The sequence below is a fragment of the Mizuhopecten yessoensis genome, unplaced genomic scaffold (assembly GCF_002113885.1).
Source record: "Mizuhopecten yessoensis strain PY_sf001 unplaced genomic scaffold, ASM211388v2 scaffold3271, whole genome shotgun sequence".
Taxonomy (NCBI): domain Eukaryota; kingdom Metazoa; phylum Mollusca; class Bivalvia; order Pectinida; family Pectinidae; genus Mizuhopecten; species Mizuhopecten yessoensis.
The window spans coordinates 127,396-151,659 of NW_018404961.1; the positions used below are offsets into that span (position 1 = coordinate 127,396).

The 24,264-nt window shown below is 35.2% G+C and overlaps 1 protein-coding gene across 1 annotated transcript in view; it reads right to left on the reverse strand.

The window, feature by feature from the left end:
* Positions 1 to 6,908: 6,908 nt before the first annotated feature.
* The window catches only part of LOC110447279, a 25,181-nt gene continuing 7,825 nt past the window's right edge, over positions 6,909 to 24,264 (reverse strand). Inside the window, exons 3-11 of the mRNA XM_021492856.1 lie at positions 19,202 to 19,663; positions 17,588 to 17,911; positions 15,966 to 16,084; positions 14,588 to 14,937; positions 13,607 to 14,501; positions 13,247 to 13,274; positions 12,321 to 12,632; positions 11,470 to 11,774; positions 6,909 to 11,014 (exon numbers count right to left, since the gene is read on the reverse strand). Of these exons, the coding sequence (XP_021348531.1) occupies positions 11,470 to 11,774; positions 12,321 to 12,632; positions 13,247 to 13,274; positions 13,607 to 14,501; positions 14,588 to 14,937; positions 15,966 to 16,084; positions 17,588 to 17,911; positions 19,202 to 19,663 (2,795 nt within the window). The 3' untranslated portion in view covers positions 6,909 to 11,014. The remainder of the gene's footprint in view (positions 11,015 to 11,469; positions 11,775 to 12,320; positions 12,633 to 13,246; positions 13,275 to 13,606; positions 14,502 to 14,587; positions 14,938 to 15,965; positions 16,085 to 17,587; positions 17,912 to 19,201; positions 19,664 to 24,264) is intronic.

Below are 24,264 nucleotides of genomic sequence, written 5' to 3' on the forward strand. Positions count from 1 at the left end.
TACAATATAACTTGACGATGACCAGAATACGAGATTGTATTATAAAAAAAAACGATGAGGTCATCTGATGGAGAGTTTCAGATAATCGTTATAAACATCAAATCGCCCTATTCATTGAAAACATTTTTGCAATGTACCAAAAACCACAGACATATCTTTTAATTTGGAACACTCAAAGGACTCCAACTTTGTACCATAGCAATCAAGAAAAAATTACTGTGTCGCCGTTTTACAACGTCAATTCTGCGAATCTTATTGTATTTGTGTTTTCATTGTTTGTTTAAAGGGACATCACGTGAAGAGCCATATCTTTTTAATGAATATATATGCTGTATGCACTTCCACTTATGTTACCTCGCTATCCCCATGTTTATAGTCCGTTCCAAATGTCCAGTTTGACCACTTGACTTGTTCGGGAAAGCCCTGCTAAAAATAGCGCCTGGCGGTTTTGAAACGCTCGGGTGGTCTGAACGAGATCCAATGGGAACCCCGGAGAGGGGCCGTCAGACAACTGCAACTTCTTACCGCACTATGAAAACAAGTAACATGATTTCTAAGTCCGTGTTGAAACTTATTGATTCAGTAATTATTCATCATCAGAAGTTAATTGCACACATGCCAATAATCAGAATTTAAATGAGGAAATATTTGTTGGCATTTCGGCATTTTTTATAGACACCAGAAACTATCTATTATCGGAATGTGATAGGTACAAATGGAACGGGGCTAAACATCTTCCCTCAACCAAAGGACAAACCTTTCTGTAAAAAAGGAATTTCACGAGACGAAAATCCCTTTTCAATTGTTTTCACAAAGTGTATATGTATTGACAAGTATAAAAAAAGAGAAACGTTTGTACAACTCAATGTGTCTGGCCACTTTTTTATATATATGCATGCATACTCTCTTTCTCACTTACACTGTCTCTATACACTAACACTTAGTAAGTCATGTTAGCTATCACACACAATAAACATTTCTGGCAAAACCACTACGTGTACATGTGAATATGTGTCATATATGGAATGTGTTGAGATACTTGAAAATTATGTTTTCAATACTTTACATAGATTAAAGCATACTTTTAAATGGACCTTTTTATGTTAAGACAACTTTTCTTTAAGGTGGCCCCACACATCGTCATCAGCGTCCATTTTCGTGACGTACTTCCGGAAAAAGTACAGCTTGGACTCATACACCGTGTCGTCATTTCCGTATTGCGTATCGGGCATTCAATATCGTAGCGCAACTTATAGTAACATCTGGGCCGTTTTCGTTTAAACGGTCAAACCGATCGGACCACTGTTGTTCGTTTATTACATAAGGTCGGACCTAGTAATATTATGCTGCTTTCAGGCGAGCCTTGAGAAAGCCTTGCAAGGCCTGCATACACATTTGCAGGTCCGCCAGGATTTATACCCGAAATTGTTACATTTATAAACGGTCAAACCGGTTGTTCCGAATAAACGAGCAGGCCCCTGGTAAACAATAGTTCACGTGCGTGCCGATGATGTGTCAACACCCGATATCGAGATTTTACCGGGAAATGTATAATCACACGTACTTCAGGAATAAAGCTTTCCAATTCATAGACATAAAAAGACTCACGGGAAGACAGTGACATGAGACCAGACGACCTCAAGAATCACATGGAATGCGGACGTACCGACATCACATGTGCATATCACGTGCTTACACGAGTTCATAATTAGCTCGAGGTTGTTACGATTTTCGCTGTTGAGGGAGTTTCGCTCTCTCGATTAAATCGTGTTTACAAACGTAGTCTACTTACTCTGAGAAAATAATGTTTTGTAAAATATCAAGATACCTATGAAATGCATGTGTGAGTGCACGTGAGAACGGCATACCATGCGATGTCACATATGTACCTGACATGTAATTATAAATATACCGTGGTTAGCGGACTGTGGAATGGTTTCCAAAGTGTACATGACTGAGGGTAATTTGGTTCCATTAAAGAACAATAAATTGATGATTTTGATATCATATTTTTGATGTATTTCCATCATTTTTGTTATACGTAAACAGAGACAACTGTCATTGTGTAAATGTCACCCCTCCGCAAAAGGTTCCGATTTTTTTCAAGGAAGATAGCTCTCACCCGGATCAAAGTGATTGTAAAATGTAAAATAAATTAGTTATAAAGCAATTGTGTATATTCTGTTCAATTTCCCATTCTATATGTTCCCATCTGTGTGTCCTGTTTGCTTTTAGCTTGTAGATAATCACTTTTATCCGTACAAATTCAATAAAAAACACTTTGTGTAACATGTGTTACATATTTTGCGATAAATAAAATATTTTAGGGTTAATTAGAAAAGCTTTTCATTTTATTATTGTTGTGATTGTTCCGAACAATGCCACACACACACAAAAAACGGAAAATATTAAAATTGACGAAAATTTTATTTTTTTGGTATTTTTTTCCAAAAAAGTCCCCAAACTATCGGAATGTATAGATTTTTATAAAATCAACTCTACATGGTTGCATAACCATTACATGAAAGTTTCAACGAATTTTGCTGGTTAATTGCGAAAGTGTGGAGTTACCTTAATCAGTTGTTTTTGTCCGAAAAAGAAGCCGTAGTTATCGGCAGCACGCGTCAATTTTACAACGTAAACAAATGACTTTTTCCCATTTTCAATGCGTATTCCGATTGTATCTGAAGTCGAAAATTAACTATTTATAGAGAAAAAAATGTTGCATGATCATACATTCTAAGTCAACACATGTGAAACAGGAACTTTTGAAACATAACGATTTAAAAAATATTGTTGTTATGCGATCCTATTTACTATAAGTAGATTCTCTTGCCTCATGTATTCATTCCTGAACCGTCATTTTGACATATTTAAATTTTGCATGTAAATAAAATAAAAAACGTTTACTTCAGCAAAATAATTAAATCATACCATTTTACTGAACCCGGGGATATTATAAATCATGTAAATATAATAGCGCACGTATCTCATTTGACAAAACAGTTATCTCTTGGACGGCTTCATAGCAAAATCAAACTAACCAGTCAATTACCCCTCGCATAAACTACTGTATATAGAAACACAAAGTAAACTCAGACAAAGATACTTGCGAGGTTAATAGTTTTAGATATTTATTCATAACATAAACAGCATTTCTGTCGATTCCATTTCAGCTTTAACCGGCTATCCGAAAGAATACATGCATTGTACTAACTGCTAGTGCAGTTTGTTTTTGCTTTGAATACTTCCGACCTGCAATAATGATTCCGTAACGTAATCCTTGCGTTATCTTTTGACCATTTGGCAACTTCTCGCTTCGTAGCTGACGCAGTAACGGTTTCCTCACACGGCTATACATTTTATTTACACTGAAATGCTGTGCTATGCGCATGCGCTAGTAGAGGGAAATCCCTGAACAAAACGTTGGTCAAACAGGGAGAAATACCGATGATCATCTTAAAATAATTCATGTTTATGAATATATATCAGCCAAATCCGATCGTTATTTTTTTCCATAAGGAGAATCACTTGATATGGTTATGAAGTATTTGAAAAAAGACAAAATAAATATACACTTCTCCGTAATGCCCCTTTAATTATTTGCTATTTGCTACTCTTTATTTGTTTTATTTCGTGACGTTCATATATTGTTAATTTAAGAATAACAATTTTATGATTTTTACTTAAAAAGCCTAACATTAATGTGGTCAATGTATGGAAAATAATATACTGCTTCTGTTTCATGTCAACGATCCACAAACACTGTTAAACACCGATTTTTTTTCACTAAGTGATGTCTGGTTCTAGCTCATTCATTTAACTTAACTTACAAATGTCCGAGGCACGGTAGTCTGGTGGTAGGATGGCGGGCTCGTGACCGAATGATTGTGGGATCGAGTCACGTCACGGCACTGTGTTGTGTCTTTGAACTATTACCACGGATAATAATTTGTGAACCACTATGAGACGATCTACGACCTAGATTGTGATAAAGCGATATATACAAAACCTCGAATTATTAATATTATTTATTAATCAACGTTTCATAAGTTTACAGTTCGTAGTCTTTTTTTTATAATCATATTGTCGACTGTTCAAATCTACCGACATCCGTCGTCCGTGTTCACTGGTCCTTCCGTCAATTGTCTGTCCTTAAACAATTATTGAAATGTATGGGAATTTAACACAGGTATGCAAATGTGCATTCATATTATCTGCGTTAATTTCATTTCAAAGATGGAACATACGTTGTTAAAAACTAAACTTTGTTTACCAAGTGATCGGTTATTTCAGCATTTTTTTTTACTTTTCAATATCGGATTACAGCATCATAGTAAGATTCAAAATATAAATATAGAGTATGGATACATTAATTATGTAGAATGCACTTCGTCTAGAAATAATGATTTTTCTTTATTTTTCAGTTAAGATACTGAACCTAGATGATAGTCCTAATCAGAACGACAGCACTTTACAATTGATACTGTCATTACTATCGAATGTATTTACATATGACACCGTCATCATACTACAATCAATTTCAGTACATAGTACTTGGTGAAAGTTATCGCTGATATCGAACACAGGAGCTGGCAGAATGTTTAAATATCCAAGTAATGGCGCAAACTTAAACAAGTGTCTCATTGAAATCGTAATAATGGTGATTGCGACTGCGAAAATTAGGGACAAATGCGGCTGACGGCATAATGAGAAAAAGACGTCTAAAGTCACGAGACATAGTTTCCCATACATTCTGCATGTGGTTGGAATGTGATTATTATTAAAGCTTGTGTGTTTCTGTTATTATTCAGGAGTATTAAATATGACCGTATGATGATTTTATGATGTTATAAATCGAAATGAGTCGGACATCGGTCATTTACTTACTCAGTGTAAAATTACCGCCGTAATATAGGCTAAATATAGCGTGTAATCGGAAGTCGAATGGAAGGCGACTCCAGACTATTTTCCGGTCGATGACCTTGTTGTGATAGACGTCGTGCCACACTTCATTTTGTTTCACTAGTGCTATAAGGATATATTATTTGTTCATAGCTCAATATCAATATGTTGTGTAAAACATCGGAAGATGTTGCTTCATAGGAGGGGTTATCGTACAAGTTTTTTTTTTTCTTGTAGCGTTAATTCTTAGATCCAACGTTAGCCTACATGATTATGATCACAGGGACTTGTCGCCGCCGGTAATGCCGGCGCGGCATTTTTTGTCGTGTTATGATATGAAACTATATGATACTATCTTCACATTCGTATGTGGCTAAGGTTAGATATTACATATTGTGAATATTATTCAGCAATGGCCTGTGGTTTGACTTTGTGCCAACCATGAGTTAAAACTTTCAATATGAGTCAACTGTCAGTGGCGACTAATAGCAGTACCTGTAGTATACCAGTCAAAATAGTCTGATAGCGAGGACAAATTTAATTATGAATCTGATGTTTCTGCAGATAATGAACAAGATGTATCGTTTTTGTCGATAGAGCCAAATAATGGGAACGAGTTTGAAATTATTTTTATTTTATATATGATCCGTTTTTTGGTATATTGCATTAATTGCATGTAACTGCAATGTTGATGTGACATTGCAATTTGACTTGCATTATTTGGGTAATTTATTATGTTGGAAAATGTGCCCTAATATACTGAGAGACCTAATTCAAAAGACATGACTATTCCAAAAATAGTGTTGCTGTATCATGTGTGTATACTGGTATTTATTTATTTATTTAAGATAATCTACATTACTTGTAAGTAATATCTGACCTGCTGGTGTGGCAATTATATCCATAATTGTTCTAAATCAAAGATCAATCACTTATTTCGCTACAATGAAATGTGAATGTTGCAAATTGTGTATATCAGCATTTCCAAAAAAAAAGATATCTGACTGTGGATTATCTCCCTTTATTGTATATTATATAATTATGACGAATTCATCTTAATGTTGCTAGAGCTATATTTTAAATACTTCAGTGAGTCCAATAACCAGACTCTGATAATTAAAAGATAATAGTTGAATGACAATTATGAAAGCAAAACAAAATTGTGATTTCAAAAAAATATATGAATCGAATGATTATCTCCCTTATTGTGTCTACCATCTTGTTGGTATTTGCCTATATATGAAAAACATTTTTGTTCCAACTAGATATTGTTAATCCTATATCCTATACCTACATACTGTTTTTAACTCAACCATTTTGTAGGATCATAATATACATATTGACTATACATACGTATACCATTGAGACTGAGACAAAGTTGTGAACTTTGTATTTTTACTATTTCTACCATTAAGTTTTATCTATCAATTATCTCCCTTTATTGTAAATCATTTCGATATGTTCTGTTGATAGCGTTTATGAACGATACATACCAAATTTTGCAGTTGATAGCTGTTTTAAATATATTTAACTTAGTTATATTTAATTCTACCTTGTTGTAATTACATTAACGTTACGTGACTGTGATGTTATATAAAATACAGTCGTTTGTATAATGTCCTTATTTGATTTTGCGTTTTTGTTCAAATTGCATGTTAGATGATCGTGATTTTCTCCGTAATGGTAATAGATTGGCACCTATATATATATATATATTTTATTTCTCACATTGTGGACTTCCAGCAAACCAAATAATCTCAATTTCTGATTTTACCTCATCGACGTAACAGTGCCATATATTTTTGTCAGTTCGTATTGCATATTTCGGTAGTTATTTCTTTTGTTGACGCTGTCATTTGTAATGTTCGAAAAAAAGTCATAAATAAACTGTCAACACATCACTAAAATGAAAGGAACATCAACGGCATAGAAGTGGAATCACTCTCGTATAAACACAGAAGTTACTACAGCATTTCCCAAAAAAACAAAACAGAAACCAGACAAATAGAAAGATGTTTTTCGATTTATTTTTCAGTTTGATTTAATGGTGGACATGGATAGTACATTGCTCCAAAATGAAACACCAAACATGCTGCAATAAATGAGGTGACATTATCATCACGCGGGAAACTGTTACGTTTACATTTTACTCCAATCACTCTTACAATATACAAACATTATCACGGTGTTGGGTTCGTGTTATAATGATTTATTATTTCCATTCATAAATATTAAGGATCCCTGTCTTACTGCGGGCTAAACAGAAGATAACCAATGTATAGGTTTCCATATATACAGTACCCTCTCCCTAATTTCATTCTGGATATACTTGAAGAGGATTGGCCAGGAATTCATCGCTGAGCAAGAGGTTCCAATTCAGGTCAATCCCGACTTACGTTTACTCCCAGGATTCCTTTAATTTTTAATTTATAACATATTATTTTTTGTTACTGTCAATGTTTTACACAATTATGCTTCCTTTCAGGATTGATTCGATTACGCTATTGTCATGCAGGTACCACAAACCCCTTCCAATTTCTAGTTGAATAGTTTGGTCGTGGTGCAGGGATCCTTAACAATACTCACTTAACATACAAGCGTTATGTTAAGGCATTAACGTTTTACCACAATTGTACAGTGTTGAATTATTACACAACAACAAATTAAAAAAAGCGGAAAAAAAATGATTAATATGAACAATTGATGCATCTATCATAAAAGGGATAATTGACAATTATTCTACACAGATAGAAGTACATGGCTCTCAGCCAAGTAAGGCATTTTATTTTTAAACGCATCCTAATCTGACAAGTAACACGTATCAACAACTGCGGATTCATCTGGCAAGGCTGCAATTTCAAAAAGGTTTGTTTTTTAACCAAAAAAATCAGAATATGAACATAAAGTATATGTTTTTGCAATTACGAAATAACATACAATAAACGCTGATTACCACGTAGTCTTCCATGCGTGTCAAGATATTGTTTTGCGATGAAATTATACCAATCTATGATGATGAATCCAATATAATACACCATTGATTCAGCTTAATGATGTAATTTTATGAATATGAATACTGAGGTATGTAAAACGCAGAACTTAAACACCAACTATACAGTGTATTAACCTTTGGTCAGGTATTTGACATTGACATCACAAAGAAAATGTAAAGTGTTACCATTAAAATGTATGTCCTTGATAAACTGAAATGTAAACTTCGACTTATTGTTTTCTATTATGGATTTGTCAAAGAGAAAATGTACAAAACGCATCGAGTATATTGAATAATTATGTGTCCGTTGTTTGAGAAGTAAGGTTTGGACAAGGACACGAACTAAATACGACGATCTTAAATAAAGTCACATTTGTATCACAGTGTCCCTAATACCTTAGTTTTAGTTAATTGCAACTGTTATGATAAACAAAGTCGAACCTTGCTACTTCAGAATGTAGTTAAACAATACTGCACAGACTCATTTATCCGGACTGTTCATTACAATACAGCTATCAAAAATCTACACCAGACCTACTTAAATTGACACATACATTATTTTATACTAGAACACGTTTGTACTCAGTGGTGTATTTAGCAACAACAAAACAGTTAAGGGTCGTGTTACAAAACTAGGTTTTCCAAAATAAAATCATGTTGTGGCAAACAAGCCAATGCATTCAAATGAAACATAAGGTACAATTAAGACATTTCGTCCAAGATATTTAAACTTTCAAATTACAAATTTGGAATGTTTCGACTGCCTATGGTAGTTCATGTTCAAGTAAAGTATGGTTTCTAAGATATTTGTTTCTTAAAAAGAACACTTATTTTTGAATAACAACTCGTCCGTTTTAACGGCAACGAATATCCTTTATCGCAGGCGTTTGAATACGCGTTTATTGCTATTGATTATTAACAAGCAAATTGCCACAAAAAACACATTGAACTGTATAGATATGATGCTGAGCTTCAATTAACATATACAAACATATTATTATTTCCGCTGTATAGACCAGAAACCAACAAATTAGCATGCCTATAAGTACCCAATTAACTTCATCAAAGAATTGGGGTCTCTTTTTGAGAAAAGCTTATTTGAAACCCGTGTACCATAAACACTCACAGGGCTAAACACGAATAATTATTCAAAAAGAAAATCAAAATACTAAAAGAGGTTAATTGTTATGTCTCTACAGAAAATGCACCTATTCATTAAAAAACAAAATGTGTCGTATTCTGGCAGTGAATCAAACTTGATAGCGTTACACTTTTTGAGTCGTGTTAAAGTATACATGAGTTGCTATCAATTTTAAAATCCATTTTGTGAGATGATTTTGAAAAAAAATGTATTAATGAAACATACTGTAAATCACTTTATTTCTGGAGAGATTAATGTTCACATTTATTTGCGAATCGGAATTTTCTGTTAATTTTAATTCCATTGTAATTAATATCAGTATTGATAGTCAATATTAGAATGCCATAATTTAAGCAAATACATTAGTATACGTTATTACGGCAATTCGCCGTACCCAGACAGTTCACCATGGAAATGGATGGACTACGATGATCTGAAGTAAAATGAACGGTCAAGGGTCATGCAACTGTACTTATTGACCCAGCCCGAAACGTATACAAATTATATGTGTCTTCCATTATACCTTTCAAAAATGTTGTGCATTATCCTGTATATTTGATAAAGTAAACATCCTACGTACATAACATGTATTTACACACAGACACCACATTAAACATGTACGTGTGGATTATGACTTACTTAGATTTTTGCTTTTGCATTGTATGACAAGCCAGCTTAACATATAATAACCAAATGGGGTTACCAAATTATTTGACATGAATTTCAATGAAAAAGAGAAACACACACAGGAAACACTTTAAAATGAAATAGAGAAATCTCTAATAGAAACAAATGATATCTTTAAAAAAAATACGATATCTTAATATGCAAATCAGATATAGATTTCTCCATTGCAAATAAAAAATTTTCCAAAATTAAGATATCCTTTTTTCCAAATATATACGGTTTGTTCTAGATGCATTTTGACATATAATGACCAAACTGCCATTGAATTACATCTTACATTGAAGAATAAAATATACCTTGAAATGTACAGGGATATTTGTTGTTTATAAACATTATATTATATTATATTATATGTGTGTATTGATTAGCTTATATCCCATTGAATACATGATATACCTTCATTTAGTATTAAATAGTAAAGGATGGCTTACCAGTTTTACAAATTATACATAGTATGTCTTATTTACACAGCCAATGACAAAATATTGACCATTCATAATACCATAATTTGTGTATTTGACCTGTATTAACATTTCTTAAGTCAGCAACACGATGATTGGATCTGCATACTTTATAGCGGTTATATTTCGCAGGGGTTTTAGTTTCGCTATATTCGCGCTATGACTAATTTCCGCGAATTCTAAACACCAGCGAAATTTTCGAAAATGTTAACCACTTTTACGGACCTTATCACATGTTGAAAGTACCTATAATCCAACGCTGTTATGCAAGCTTAAATATTATCACCGGGCAACTAGGTCGTACATCTAAAAACAACACTAACATATAAGTGACCACAACATATTGATGTGTACAATGTAGGTGATTAATTGATTACAGTTTACTCCTACAAAGGTACATACACCTGCGAGCTTCTATCGAGTGAAGTCAGTGGCGAATGATGATGCACGGGATCAGTGTTTTCAAACGGTTTACCTGTATTTCGAGGTTTAACCCTTAAATGATGACCCTCAAAATACTTTGTACGACACATGATATTCGGGTGCACAGCGAAATTATACCCCCGCGAATATGTACTGAATACAAAACCGCGAAATATTGACCCATCGAATTTAAAGCGCTATACAGTAACATGTTATACTCAGCTACTATACAGCAAATAGTTCCTTTGCAATTGAGTACACATTTAAATACAAGTGGTAACTATGATACAATCGTCCTAATTACGTCCTACCCTCCTGGGCTGGGTTTATCTGGTACATCATCTCCTAAACCAGGTTCAATGGCTAACTGTTGTATCTTCTTTACGTCACTAAAATATCCTGCATCTACAATCAATAAAACGAAAAGAATATTACTCTGACATGTACATATATGTTAATCTGAAAATAATTTTGTTTATAATTCAAAACAGTTTTATAACCTAATACTTATTATTTTTGATCACGACTAACATGTTTGTCAGTAAACATGCTATCAGTCAGATAAATATGAAAATGAAGTTATCAAACTACCTTTACGTAATCAGTCAGAGGATTATATTGATAAGAATTAATTGTTGGCCTTGTTTTCGTTGTCTTGATACAAGACGTTTAAGTGTTCTGTGTCATCTTTTACGTCAATTTTTACTTCAGATCTTGTAAATATATAATTATGTATCGTCGATCTGAAAAGAGAAAGCGTTGCTGTATATAAGAAATGATATGAAGCATCTCAACATTTCAAGTGTTATTAGACAGTTTGAACAATTGTTTTTTCTCCAAAATAGTAAAATGTTCAGTACCTATGGAGATTTTAATGCTGCGATCAGGGATTCGGTGTCCATGTCGCATTCCTGTATCGCCAGGAGTATTGTGTTGACCGTTGGACAGGGATCGATCTCTTTTATGAACGCTTCAAGCATGGCAGTGACCTTCACGCGAGTTTTTACGTGTCTGTATTGGTCGTCAAAGTCATCTACCTTTGCCGGTGAAATACCGAGCTCAAGGAAAAAGTTAAAATATGCCTTAATGTCGACATGGTCAGCGATATTAGAAGCATCCTCCATAGACAGGCACTGTTGCAGGAATCTATCTGGCAACGTCTCGTCTGGAAATAAGTAATATTTTGATGTATTGAAGAAAGAAAACAACAAACACGATACCATAGATAAAACATAAATAAAAAGCACACTTGTGATTATTCTAGAAGTGTTTAGATTATTAAACAGTATTGGTTTGAGGGATAACTCAAGATCAATGTTGACCGAGACTTAACCTCGGGGAGAGGCGTCACTGAGGAAAACCAGAAACGTGTTGTATCTTAGAATCCAATTCATCCATACCTAAAACTTGTATATGCTTTTATCTTTTTGTTTCTGTTTTTTATGTATACATTTCTTTTTTTCTTGAAATTTGACATTAGTCACCTATACTCTTTTGATGTCGTATGTATATATATATATGGAGCGAAAAAGAATAGATATATTAATTGGAAAGTAATCGTACACTAAGCAAATATATGTGGATAAAGATTAAAAAAAAATTGTAATGTTTTATAGAAATATTTAAACATAGATAAAATCAAAGACGTAAATTAACAAATAGATATATTAAAGCAAAACAAACGAATTAATGCAAACAGTCGTATGTTTACCATAAACGCTGTTCACATTGCGGTCAGTGTCAAGAGTGTTCATCAGTTTTGCAGAATCCATTCCGTGTTTTGACATTGCGTCAGCTATAGCCCCGAAACTAATATCCACCTTCATTTTACGGAGATGCAAGAAGACCTTCGTGATGCGGGATCTAAAGGTGAGGTGGCGGTGCTCTATCATGTCCTGTTCCACTGTCTCCTCAGGACAGTCCAGGTCGACAAAAAATGTCAGGTATGAACCGAGGATGTATCTAGACAATCTACCAATCTCTTTGGACGACAAATTTCTATCCGGCAAATCTTTTGTTTTGTCTACAACGGATATAACTTCATCAACAGAAAAAGAAGAAAAACAACAAAACAATGACTGGCTAAACTTAGTAGGAATACACTATAATGAATACCCAGCCCCAAACGATATAGCATATGTGGCCCACCCACGCGGCTGCGCTAGACTGTAATAATGAGAAAAGATGAAGTTAGTGTATACACGCCCGCCAACCTACGCGGCTGCCCTAGACTGTAGCTATGAGAAAAGATGAAGTTAATGCAAAAACGCTCGCCCACTCACGCGGCTGTCCTATACTGAAATACTGAGAAAAGATCAAGTTAATGTAGACACACCCGTCCAACCACGCGGCTGCCTTTGACTGTAATACAGAGAAAGATGAAGTTAATGTAGACACGCCCGCCAACCCACGCGGTTGCCTTTGACTGTACTAATGAGACAGAATAATTGAATGTAGACACACCGGCCCACCCACGCGGCTACCCTAGACTCTAATAATAAGAAAGAATGAATTGTATGTAGACACGCCCGCCCACCCACGAGGTTCCTCTAGACTGTAATAAGTTATTATAAACATGCCAACCCACTTCATTGGCCGCCGACGTGCGTAAACATGCACATAACGATATCATCTTACCAGCGTAGCGCTGATCAGTCTGCTGCATCTGTAATAGAAAGGATGTCAAACGATATTTTGGAAGTATCTGACTGGATAACTCAGTATAATTGTTTGATTATTTAAGAACTATGAGCCATACAAAAGGTAAATTATACATAAAAGGTGTAAAACCTGTGGATTCTCAGAAGATATTACATATGAGTAAAAGATAGTCTATTTATAATATATTTTCATCAGCTGGACACCATAACTTACTTCATTTCTAAATAATTACGAAACATTGAAATAGTTAATATAATATAAAAATATTAGTTTTATTTCGTGAATAGGAACCTAATTGTATCCTCTCTTAATGAAAATGATGCATTAAGTACAAACCTTCTGCTTGTCATCCTCGAACCAGACGTAGAGATCATTTTTGTGTATCCATCCAGATCCATCCGAACTGTAGCATTCTACACTTTCCCTTTGATGGAGATCTTCTATTCTAACCATTCGTTCACCTGGCGTGAATCGGTAGTCGTTGTGGAGGTAGAATTGGTACTCAAGATGACTTTGATTATTCAGCTCAAGAATTCGCATGAGAATGCCCTGCATGATTTTACGAAGACTGATTCCGGTTCCATGCAGCAGTACTTCTTGATCCCTACTTCTCGTGAACATGACCATTTTCATGGCATTGTTCTTACATAAGATAATCATTTTCCAAAGACTGTTCACCTGCAGACAGGCAAATCCGCGCTGAATAAACTTCGAACCATCCAGACCGAGCTCTTCAAGTCGCTGAAACCTGTGGATACAGGCGGCAATCATCTTGTCCCAGACGGCCTGTGGGATGAACGGGTTGTCGAACTTGAGGCAAAGGGCGACAGTTGTGACAGTGTCAGGATCATCAAGAACGGGACGAATTAGCTCGGGATCTGCAGTTTGAAGAATGCTAGGTACTATGAAGTAATTCACCTCTGCGTCTACAGACAGGGGTTTGGACAGTAAACCGAGAGTTTCCAATGCAATGTAGAGAGTGTCTTCCTCTTCAAGGAATCGGAATTCCTCGTGTCGTCCCCAAAGTTTCCGGATAAATTCTACTGGTAAAACACCAGATTTCTCATATGCTCTCCACTCAAGTTTTTGCTTCATTGTTAGTTCCGTAATGAACCTTGGGTCGGTGATGATGGCTTTGAATGCATTTATTATCCACTGTGCTTGCAGAGCGATGAACGGTTTCTTGTTATGGAGATCAAAGCACAGGAATGATCCAAAACACTTCATTTTCCTAAACCGAAAGAAATGTATCTGTTTGAAAAGTATAAAATTATTGTAACATATCTGATGAAATGTGTAATGATTATTTATACTTACCATAAGAATTTCATGATATCATCTTCTACTAATGGTACTGCTAACTTCCTGTTGATTTCCAACAAATCATTATATGTCAGGATAACCTTGCCATCATTCTTCAGTCTCACCAACTCGTGTTCAAAGGCGACCCATCTTGCAGGTACAGGCTTCATCCATTGAGATTGGAGTGGGGCAATATCTATGATCGTTTTCCATATTTGCTGGTACGTTGCTTGATTTTTCGTGGAATCATTCAGATCTGCAATGGGGAACATTTCCTGGACGTGGGTTTCCATAATTGCACCTAGGTCAGGTTTTTCGTACAGCTTTTCTAGCACTGAGGCAAATAAATGCTGTTGGTCTTCTTTCTGTGTTAGAGAAAAAAACACGTTGAATTGCTCTTCAGATATGCCTTCGCCGGTAGTTATATAAATAGTAACAATAATCGTTGAACTTGCTATGATTTCATTCAGTTTGAGACATATCACAAATCTTTAATCGGGATTCAATCTCAATTTATTTCAACATTTATGCAAGAAAGAACGTTTACTTACTTACATCACGGATAGCCGTGGCCTAGCACTGTTGTTCTAAGTCCCGCCATTTAATGTTTTATGATTGTACTCTTATTTTTTTATCAAAGTTTTATTCAACAACTGGACGACATGTGAATTTATTCCAAACCATATGCATGCGTTCCAAACCAACTAGTTCCGTATAAAGAAAGGTAACAAAGGTATACAAAACTTTTAATCATTGACAATCATTTATCTTGATAATCATTGGCAATATGACGTATCAATGACACGTTCTCTTGGGAATCTCAACACTGCTTCAACTAGCTTTACCGACATTCACTTTGACTTCACCTGAGATAGTTTTGAATATTGCGAACCGGTTTATATGTAACGTCGATTGAAGGAGTTCTGGTAACAGGGAAGTTTGACTGGCTGGGACATACGTGTGAAAAAAAGATGTAACCATTTTATGTTGCATGCTGCTTTAACCGTTATATGATCTAAAACATGTTCATGTCCCTGTCTTACTAGGAACAGTACATGCCACTCGAATCCTGCGTCACACAGGGCTTGGCTGCAAGTAATTCCAGTCATTATTCGGAGTAACGATGACAGAGCTATGTTAGAATGACAAGTATTATACAAATTAAAAACAGACTACACTAAACTATACATTATTTCGGTGACTATATCATATGTTTACGCAGTACATTTTTTGACCACGCATCGCACGAAAATAGTATCAGTTTGATCTTTATCGTAAAAAAATAGATGTGTAACCCTTTAAAGTTTACTCCACACGCAATATAAGACATATAATGACAACAAATGTATTTGCAATATCCACATATGTGTTATCGTTGCTTTAAAATACTAACATTCCGGGAAAGAGAGTCCAAATGAGATCCCACGAGGATGATAGGAGGGGTTCCTTTACCATGTGCTGCTCTGTCGATAGCATAGGTAGCGATCGACCTCAGCCAGAACTCGATTCTTTCTTTAAAACAAAAAAAAAGCACAACGTTTATAGCAGGGCCAGGTCAAACGTATTATTTTGCTATCAAAACATTCCTTATATTGAGACAATAACGTTCTGCTTTAAATATGTTATAACATTTGCTCAATTCTTACCCATGTGTACATATTTTCAATTTCTAGACTATGCAATGTAATGCCCTGGGTCACGTGTGCGGGGCCCAGGCAGGGAACAAGTCAAAAATTGTCCCTCTTTGTTAGTTGTGTTTCTATGTAATTTATAAAACGAATAATCAAATGCTTCAATATACACTAGTGTATATTGATCCACTTGTTTAAGACATAAATATTCTGTCGAAATATGCACAGCTTATATCCATGTTTATACAATACAATCCCATTACTCATATAAACACATATGATTGTGAATATGACCTTATCGTGATTATCGGAATGTTGCATACTGCATCACTGAAACCTTCTTTTTAAAAAGGTTAGGTGGTATATTGGTACATGTAGAAGCTGCGGCTATTTATAGGCTAAACGATTTGTTGCCGTAGCTCGGCGAGAGTTCGGTGGTAGATAGGGCAGGACATCGTTTACACCTTTGTGTACATACGATTCACTGGTCATTCGATGAAGGTGACAGAGTACCTACCGTACTAGTCATCGAAACGTCACATATAAACACTTATTGGTTGTCCTTCATGAAACTTTCACAATCAATAAATACCAACTAGAAGAAAACATTAAGAAACAAAGTGACGTTTTGATAACTAGCACGTTGCATATTCTATCACATTCAAGATGGCTCAAACATATTAATCCGGAAAGTATGAATGTTGGAACTTTTACAAACGTGTCATTGGTTATCATATTAATACATCAAATCTTTGAATTAGTTTATCCGATATGACATTTTCTAGTCAATATATTAGAGAGGAATGCAATCTGATGCCATTGGCCACCATGTGGTCAACTGACATGTCCATCTGTCGTCGTGACCCACGGGATTTTTGGATTGTATAAATGATGGGTGTGACCTGTCGGGGAAAAGGGGCAAAAGGGGGGCAAGATATTGCCCATAAATATAAAAATAGAATCACGAGTTACGAAGGACGACAAATGTATGATTCCTACCGTATCTGCCCCTCGAACTCTCGCCGACCTACGTCAACAAATTGTTTATCCTAGATATATCAGCAGCTCCTACCACTATACCACCTAACGTTTTAAGAAAGAGGGCATCTGTGATGCAACGGTCAACAGTCTAATAATCCCGTTAAGGTAATAGTCACAAATCATATGTTTATAATATTGTATAGATATGTGACAGGTTGTTTATGTCCTTAATCTAGAGTACATACCGTACTAGTCATCGAAACGTCATATATAACACCTTTTGGTTGTTCTACACGAATATTTTCACATCTAAAAGTCACATAACCACACTCACTGGTTGTGCTTTATAAACCTCAATACAGAAGGTACAACAGAAACATGCAGTAAGGTAATAAAACAGTACCGTAACCATCTTTCTGTCTGAGCGGATCCAGACACATAGCCACGTCGAACACCAGGACGAAGATCATGTTGCTTGACATAAAACAATGATGCGTGTTGTAGAAAACCTTCTCCCCACCAAAGTCGTATATCGTGACGAAGCCCTTCACGTTCTCTTCACCATCGTCATCTGTCTTGGTGAGCATTACCGCCTCTATTTCGCTATTTTGTTTTTCTGAAGAGATATGTCTTCTATTTTGTTTTTGTGTTATTGCTTCCTGTTGAACTTCTGAAGAAGAAGGGTTTTCGCTACTTTGATGAGGTATTTCCTGTTGTTGAACTTCCTCTGCAGAAAAAGGATCTTTATGAGATAATAAACATGATGTTCCACAATGCTGATGTAAATTTGATGCCATTGTATCAATTAATATTCTCCAAAATTTCTTAAACTAAACAAACTTGCATACAAATAAGTTGCTTATATTTTCCTAAAACGAGAACGCCATATTTATTAATAACGTAAATACATTTCTTAATTAACCAAAATTATGGATTACTATAAAGCATTTGCTATGATTTGGTTACTCATTGATATTTTTCTTGGAATCGGTATGCTTAGTTTACTAATTAGAATGACCAAGGACATTGACCTCCTCTTTTTCCTCTGAATGGGAACTGCTTGATACCTGAATAGTAATACGCAATGATTATGTCAGTGACAATACAGCAAGTAAAACGGAACATTAAGGTTTATTAAGGATGTACACTTCTGATGTTTAAATCACGTTCAGAACTCGTTTTGATCTCTTGTAATGGGTTTTCATAAAATCTAACAAGTTATGAAAGACGTTTTAAAGAATTTAAAAAGGACCATTCCTGCAGCCATTTTGAAATTATTACAAAGGGTGATATGGGAAACCTCAATCATTTTTCTGAGATATATGAATAGTAAGGAATTTTGCTTCCATGATTTAGAAAAAAGTACTATTTATATCAAATGTGCAAATATCCGTACATTTCTGATAACACACTTGGAAGATCTTCTATGAACTTGCTCTGCATACGTTCATAAATAAAAAAAATCGCCATAAAATAAGATATTATGTTAAATTGGTACTGTGATCGATCGTAGCACACACAACGAGCAATGGACATATATAAATATTATAAAAAGCAGAAAAATTATCCTTGCGGACGTAGAAAAAATATAAAAAGAATAATTATCAGCAACAAGTCTTTAGTACTTTCACCTCGTCAAGGAAATTCTTCAGACTATTTCAGTCTGAAGAATCTTCTTAACGAGGTGAAAGTACTTAAGACTCGTTGTTGAGAAATTTTCTTTTTTTATATATATATCATTTTTTTGCATTCTCTACTATGCCTTTTTTCTTTTTTTTTTTACAAAAACGTATCAAAGAAAAACAAATTAGTATTTCTTTTTCTAAAGAGTACATCCTTATCGTCAAGCGAAAGTTACAAGTTTTACCATCAATATGCCTACTAATTTATAACTTGCCCAACTATTAATGCGAGGTTATTAAAGACCTTTAAGTCAGACGTGGTTCATACTGAACTGATTATTTTCCTTGATATGTAATGATATTTAGAATATTTCTATTGGTATGTGTCCAGTTACCTGTCTTTTTTCTCGGTGACAACATAGGTGCATCCACTGACACCTCGCTTTTATCATCGTATATATCTTGGGTACTGGCAGATGCCTCCTCCTTATCGCCGTTTTCATCCGGTGTATCTGCAGACAGTTGTGCAGCGGTATTTTTTTCTTCACGATACCGGGCAATGATACGTTGCAGTCGCTGTCGACCTGACTCCATTTCTCCGTTTTCATCAAGTGTTTGTCTAAACCCGGTGTCTGGGTTATAGCCTATAATATTGACGTAGAAGTCAGCGGTATCTGTCGAGCCTGGTCCACCTTCCGGAATAGATTCCTGTTTGAGTTGCCGGACGAAACAAGATTTGCCAACTCCATGATGACCAACGACAGTAATGGTGATATTACAAGGCTTTTCCTCATTGTTGGCTATTCCTGAGGTATATTCTTGCTGCTGCTGCAGCTGCTGTTTCTGCTCAATTCGTTCTAAACAATTATTTGACATTTAAAGAACACATAACACATTCCTTATTTGATAGTTCAGTCCAAACTGGAAAACACTGGGACTATGCTATGCTTCCAGTTTGTAGATACAGACCCGTACATGTTCGCTGTTCCACATTGAAAGTGCTACGCAGGTACTACGGGAACGGTGGTAGAAAGTGCTACAGTAAGCAAACGGCAGGGACACGGTACGCAAACGGTACGCAAGTGCAACGGATGACGTTTAAAAAGCCTATTCGTTTGTGGTGACATGAACAGGTTTATATAAAAACGGAACCATACATATATAAAACATCTAAAACAAAACAAATATACTAACACTGCATCGAAAAAGAAAACGTCAGTAAAGTGTAGGCTACGAGGAGGCACGTAAGGATGTCTTAATTTTTGACATTTCGTTTGGATAATGGAATGAGTGTGAAACAAACAGAAATGTCCTGTGATTTAAACAGATAAAGGTCCATCACATATTGGTTACATTTCCATCACAAAGACCTGACGTACGCTAACAGATCAATGTGACACACAGGTAATTATAACTTATGGTATGTGTTTCCACCTGCTTACCGAATGAAAGACTAATCAATATTGACTATAAATATAATTGTTATGTGTTTTAACAAGAAACGTAATAATATATATGCATAATAATTAAAAAATACGGATAGAATTTCAGACTTCTGTGTCATGGCCATGGGTGCAGTACCTCTATGTCCACTTTTTTCTATCGTCTTTAATACTCATTTACTAGTACAAACAAATACATGCATTTAAGGTATACGATTTACAATAACCTTTCTTGTAGGCATATTCATACATTTCATTTATAGATAAACAGTGTTTTGTTATACATATCTTATTTTATCATACAATTATAGTTGATTCTTGTTTTAGACTACATAGTTTATTGCTAGGGAAGTTATATTATACGATTTAGTACATGATAATTTATATTCTCGTGCTCATGCATGTAGGTAACTATTGTGAATACGAAAACTGATATGTACTAAATATATGTATTTTTTCATTCATGATATGTATCTTTGGTATTGATAAGTACATAGGTTTCGTTGATCGATCATTAAAATGTAGGTATATATACTGACTTTTCTACAGGTAAGTTTTACCTGTCTGAATCCTTGTACTGGAGACACTAGTGAGGGGTGTGTACTGCATACGGGTCTGATGTCAGATAACATAGGCACTGAGATCACAGTCAAACTATTTCTCAGTGTGTACCTAAATGGTCGTGGATCGACGAGTGTGGTGGCTGAGGGCGATAGGTTCTGGATCAGGGTCCAATGACAATACATGTATAGAGTTGTTCATAGTAAAGGGTGGGTGTAGGGGTGTGGGGGTGAGGTTGAGGGGGGTAACACTAATTTTATTTCATATAATATATAAATTTATTACTGATATATACTTTTTCCCTGTGTGGGGGTGTATCTATATAGTCTGTAGTGCAACATGAAAACGTTATTGGTGTTAAGGGAATTTGTTTATCTGTGCTCAATAAATGTTAGTTTAAGAGCCACAACATTTAATCAGTTGTCATACGTGTACGTAGTTTTATCACAAGGTAAACCCAAGTCTCTGATACTGTCCACTGTGTTACTTGCTAAGGGCGCTAAGTGGTACTAATTGGTCAGCTGTAATAGGTCAATTATCATTTGTCATTGAACCATATGAGTTAAGTGGTACACTAGACCGGAAACGTTTGACTTATTGTGACATCTTTAAAATTAGCACACACATAAAGGGCACTCCGTTAACAAACTTCCTATAAATAACAAAGTAGCACATTATATTTTCTTATGAAATAAGTTTTAATCCATTAATACGAATCAGATTTCTAGGATATCACATGATTTTAAAATGATTTTTTAAATGATTACTGAAAATTATCATCATTGTAAACAATCTGATATTGGGAAGGTTGTTATGTATAAAGGTTGGTATCTAACCATCCTCGCTGATACATTGTAACAGAAATCATGATATATTATTTTAACAAAATAAAATCATCTAAGTGAGAATTTAAATATCTCAGTTAAGGGATATACAATTGATTTGCATTAAATTAGGAATTCGAAATAAAATATTGGTTTATCTTGATAACGGCATTGTTTTGAAATTAAATTGTGCCTGGTGCTGTCATTTCCTGATTAAGGGACAACGTTAGTATCTTACATGTAGGTGTTTACCTAGTACTGATTTACTTGTATACAGCCTGGTGGCCATACAATTATTTGGATTAATTTACATGGAATTAATTGCCCTGAAATCACACAAGGTGACCTTGATCAGAACCCAATGTGACCACGTGTGAATAGTCAATGTGTTATTACTGCCTATATTATAAGGTATATATATCATATCGAAAGACAAGTATCTGTCCGCGGGTGGTAAGGTTGCATTAACAACCGTTATAACTGCGACTGAAGTTGTTTAAACTTTAAACAAGTGAAACGTCATTACCACATTGTCAACTATATGTCTGTAATTTGAATTACACCTTAGCTGCTGGTGTAAGGAACACACAGTAGGCCAATGGAAGGAGGGTTGTGTATGTCCATAAATTCACAATATTTCATTTAAAAACCGACATGTTTGTTTTCTAATTCGAACTATTATGATAATTGGAATAGTGATCATGACATGCGGTTGACAATTATTTTTTATCAACAATTCGTTTCAACAAATATATATTCCGAGGAATTTTCAACCAAACGTTATAGGACTCACACAACTTACAAAAATCAGTCCCGGCTAATTACTGGACCACTGGGGAAGTTTAATAAGGGACTGATGACATGTTTTTAGATAAACGGAATTTTAGAAAAATGTATACTTTTGATATATTTCTATGTCAGTACGAGTTTGCACAGGGGCAGAATGTCTGGGGCGTATCTGTTTTGAGTCAACGGTTTTGCTTGTACATTTCAGGTTGTCAACTTATCGACGCTGTGACACTCCAATTCACCGCTTAACATACCAAACAAGTCATTTTGTAGCTGTTGTGAGGCATGTAGCTATCAATCTTGACAAATGTCACTGGTGTTAAACTTCAAATAATAAAGATATTAGATAAAATGTTTAGTAATAACATATAGTAAGAGATTTAGTTGTGTAAATTCTTCACAAACGCTTTTTAAACGAAAATATGAAGACGCAAATACTACGGAAACGATACGCAAGTGTTAAGGAAATGGGACGATAACGGTACGGAAATGCTACGCATGTGATATGCAAGTGCTACGTAAACGGTACGGAAATGCTATGCAAACGGTACGGAAACGGTACGCTGAAAGTGGATCAGCCAACGTGTACGGGTCTGTGTTCCGGATATTAAAACACCTGATTAAACATCATTTCTGAATGTAATGCAATCGAGGAATACAAATGTGAATTATACATTTATCCTTAATATCATTTTGGGGATCACACAACGTTTAACGGTGTGCAGTTCGCACGGTGTGTACCCGATATGTGATCGATGGGCGAACGATACAATCTGGACGATTATTGCTTTCACACATATGTGGGGACGATGGACGAACGTTGTGCGATGACAATCGCGGTTGGTGTAAATTGTGAAATAGCTTAACAATATATCCTGTTCGTGTTTAAATATATCAACTTGATTTTTTTAAAATATGTTACTATATTCTAGCTACATATATAGGCTGATATTTCTAAAAAAATAAATAATCTCGAAATGGTGTTTCAGTGTTTTTATAAACGACCCAAATCGACTCATATAAAATTAGTACACATACTAGTATGGACTTGGTCACAAATACAGGTAAACATAGCCACGTTGTGCATGCACGTACGTGGGCCGTAGTTTATTAACCCGGGACACTTACGTAACTCGTCAATATGTAATTATCAAGTTAAATGGAAGCTGTAGAATGCAAATAACAACTACTTTACGTCCAGCTGTGTGTTCATAAGTCATACGGTAGCATATGACGGCTATCTGTGTCAGACACAGGGCGCCAGGTAAAACTCCGATCACTCATCAAATGGTATTAAACAGTTCTGTTACCTGGGAATGAAACCTGTTCTTGACAGTTTAAAAGTCACCGTTATATTGTGTAACAAGCATTATAAAATTACCATGATATGTCATCAATGTGTTAAGAAATGTATGTATACAGTGTTCTCATTCCATACGAGCCTTCCGGATTTTTCTTAGTCCGTCATATTGATCAACAAAATGTATCAACTATCACCTTTGTGCGGAGAGAAACGCACAGCGGGGCGAACGAATGTTAAATTGCACAGTTGTGTGAGCCATGTGCGGATCTTTTACGCACGGTGTATGCACGATGTGCCCACGCTATTTTTGGTGCGTTGTGCGGTCACACAACTGTTCAAAGTTTTTGTACTGATGTTAATCAATCAACAGTCATGTAATCATTTAGTGATTAGCATTGAGTCCGATAAACGGGAGCTGTGTAAAACTAACTTTGCGCCCGTACAGTTTCGTATTTTTCAACAGGAAGTATAACTAACACCAACATAAACTACTATCAATAAGTTTATTTGATATATTTAAATATCAATTATTATATTTA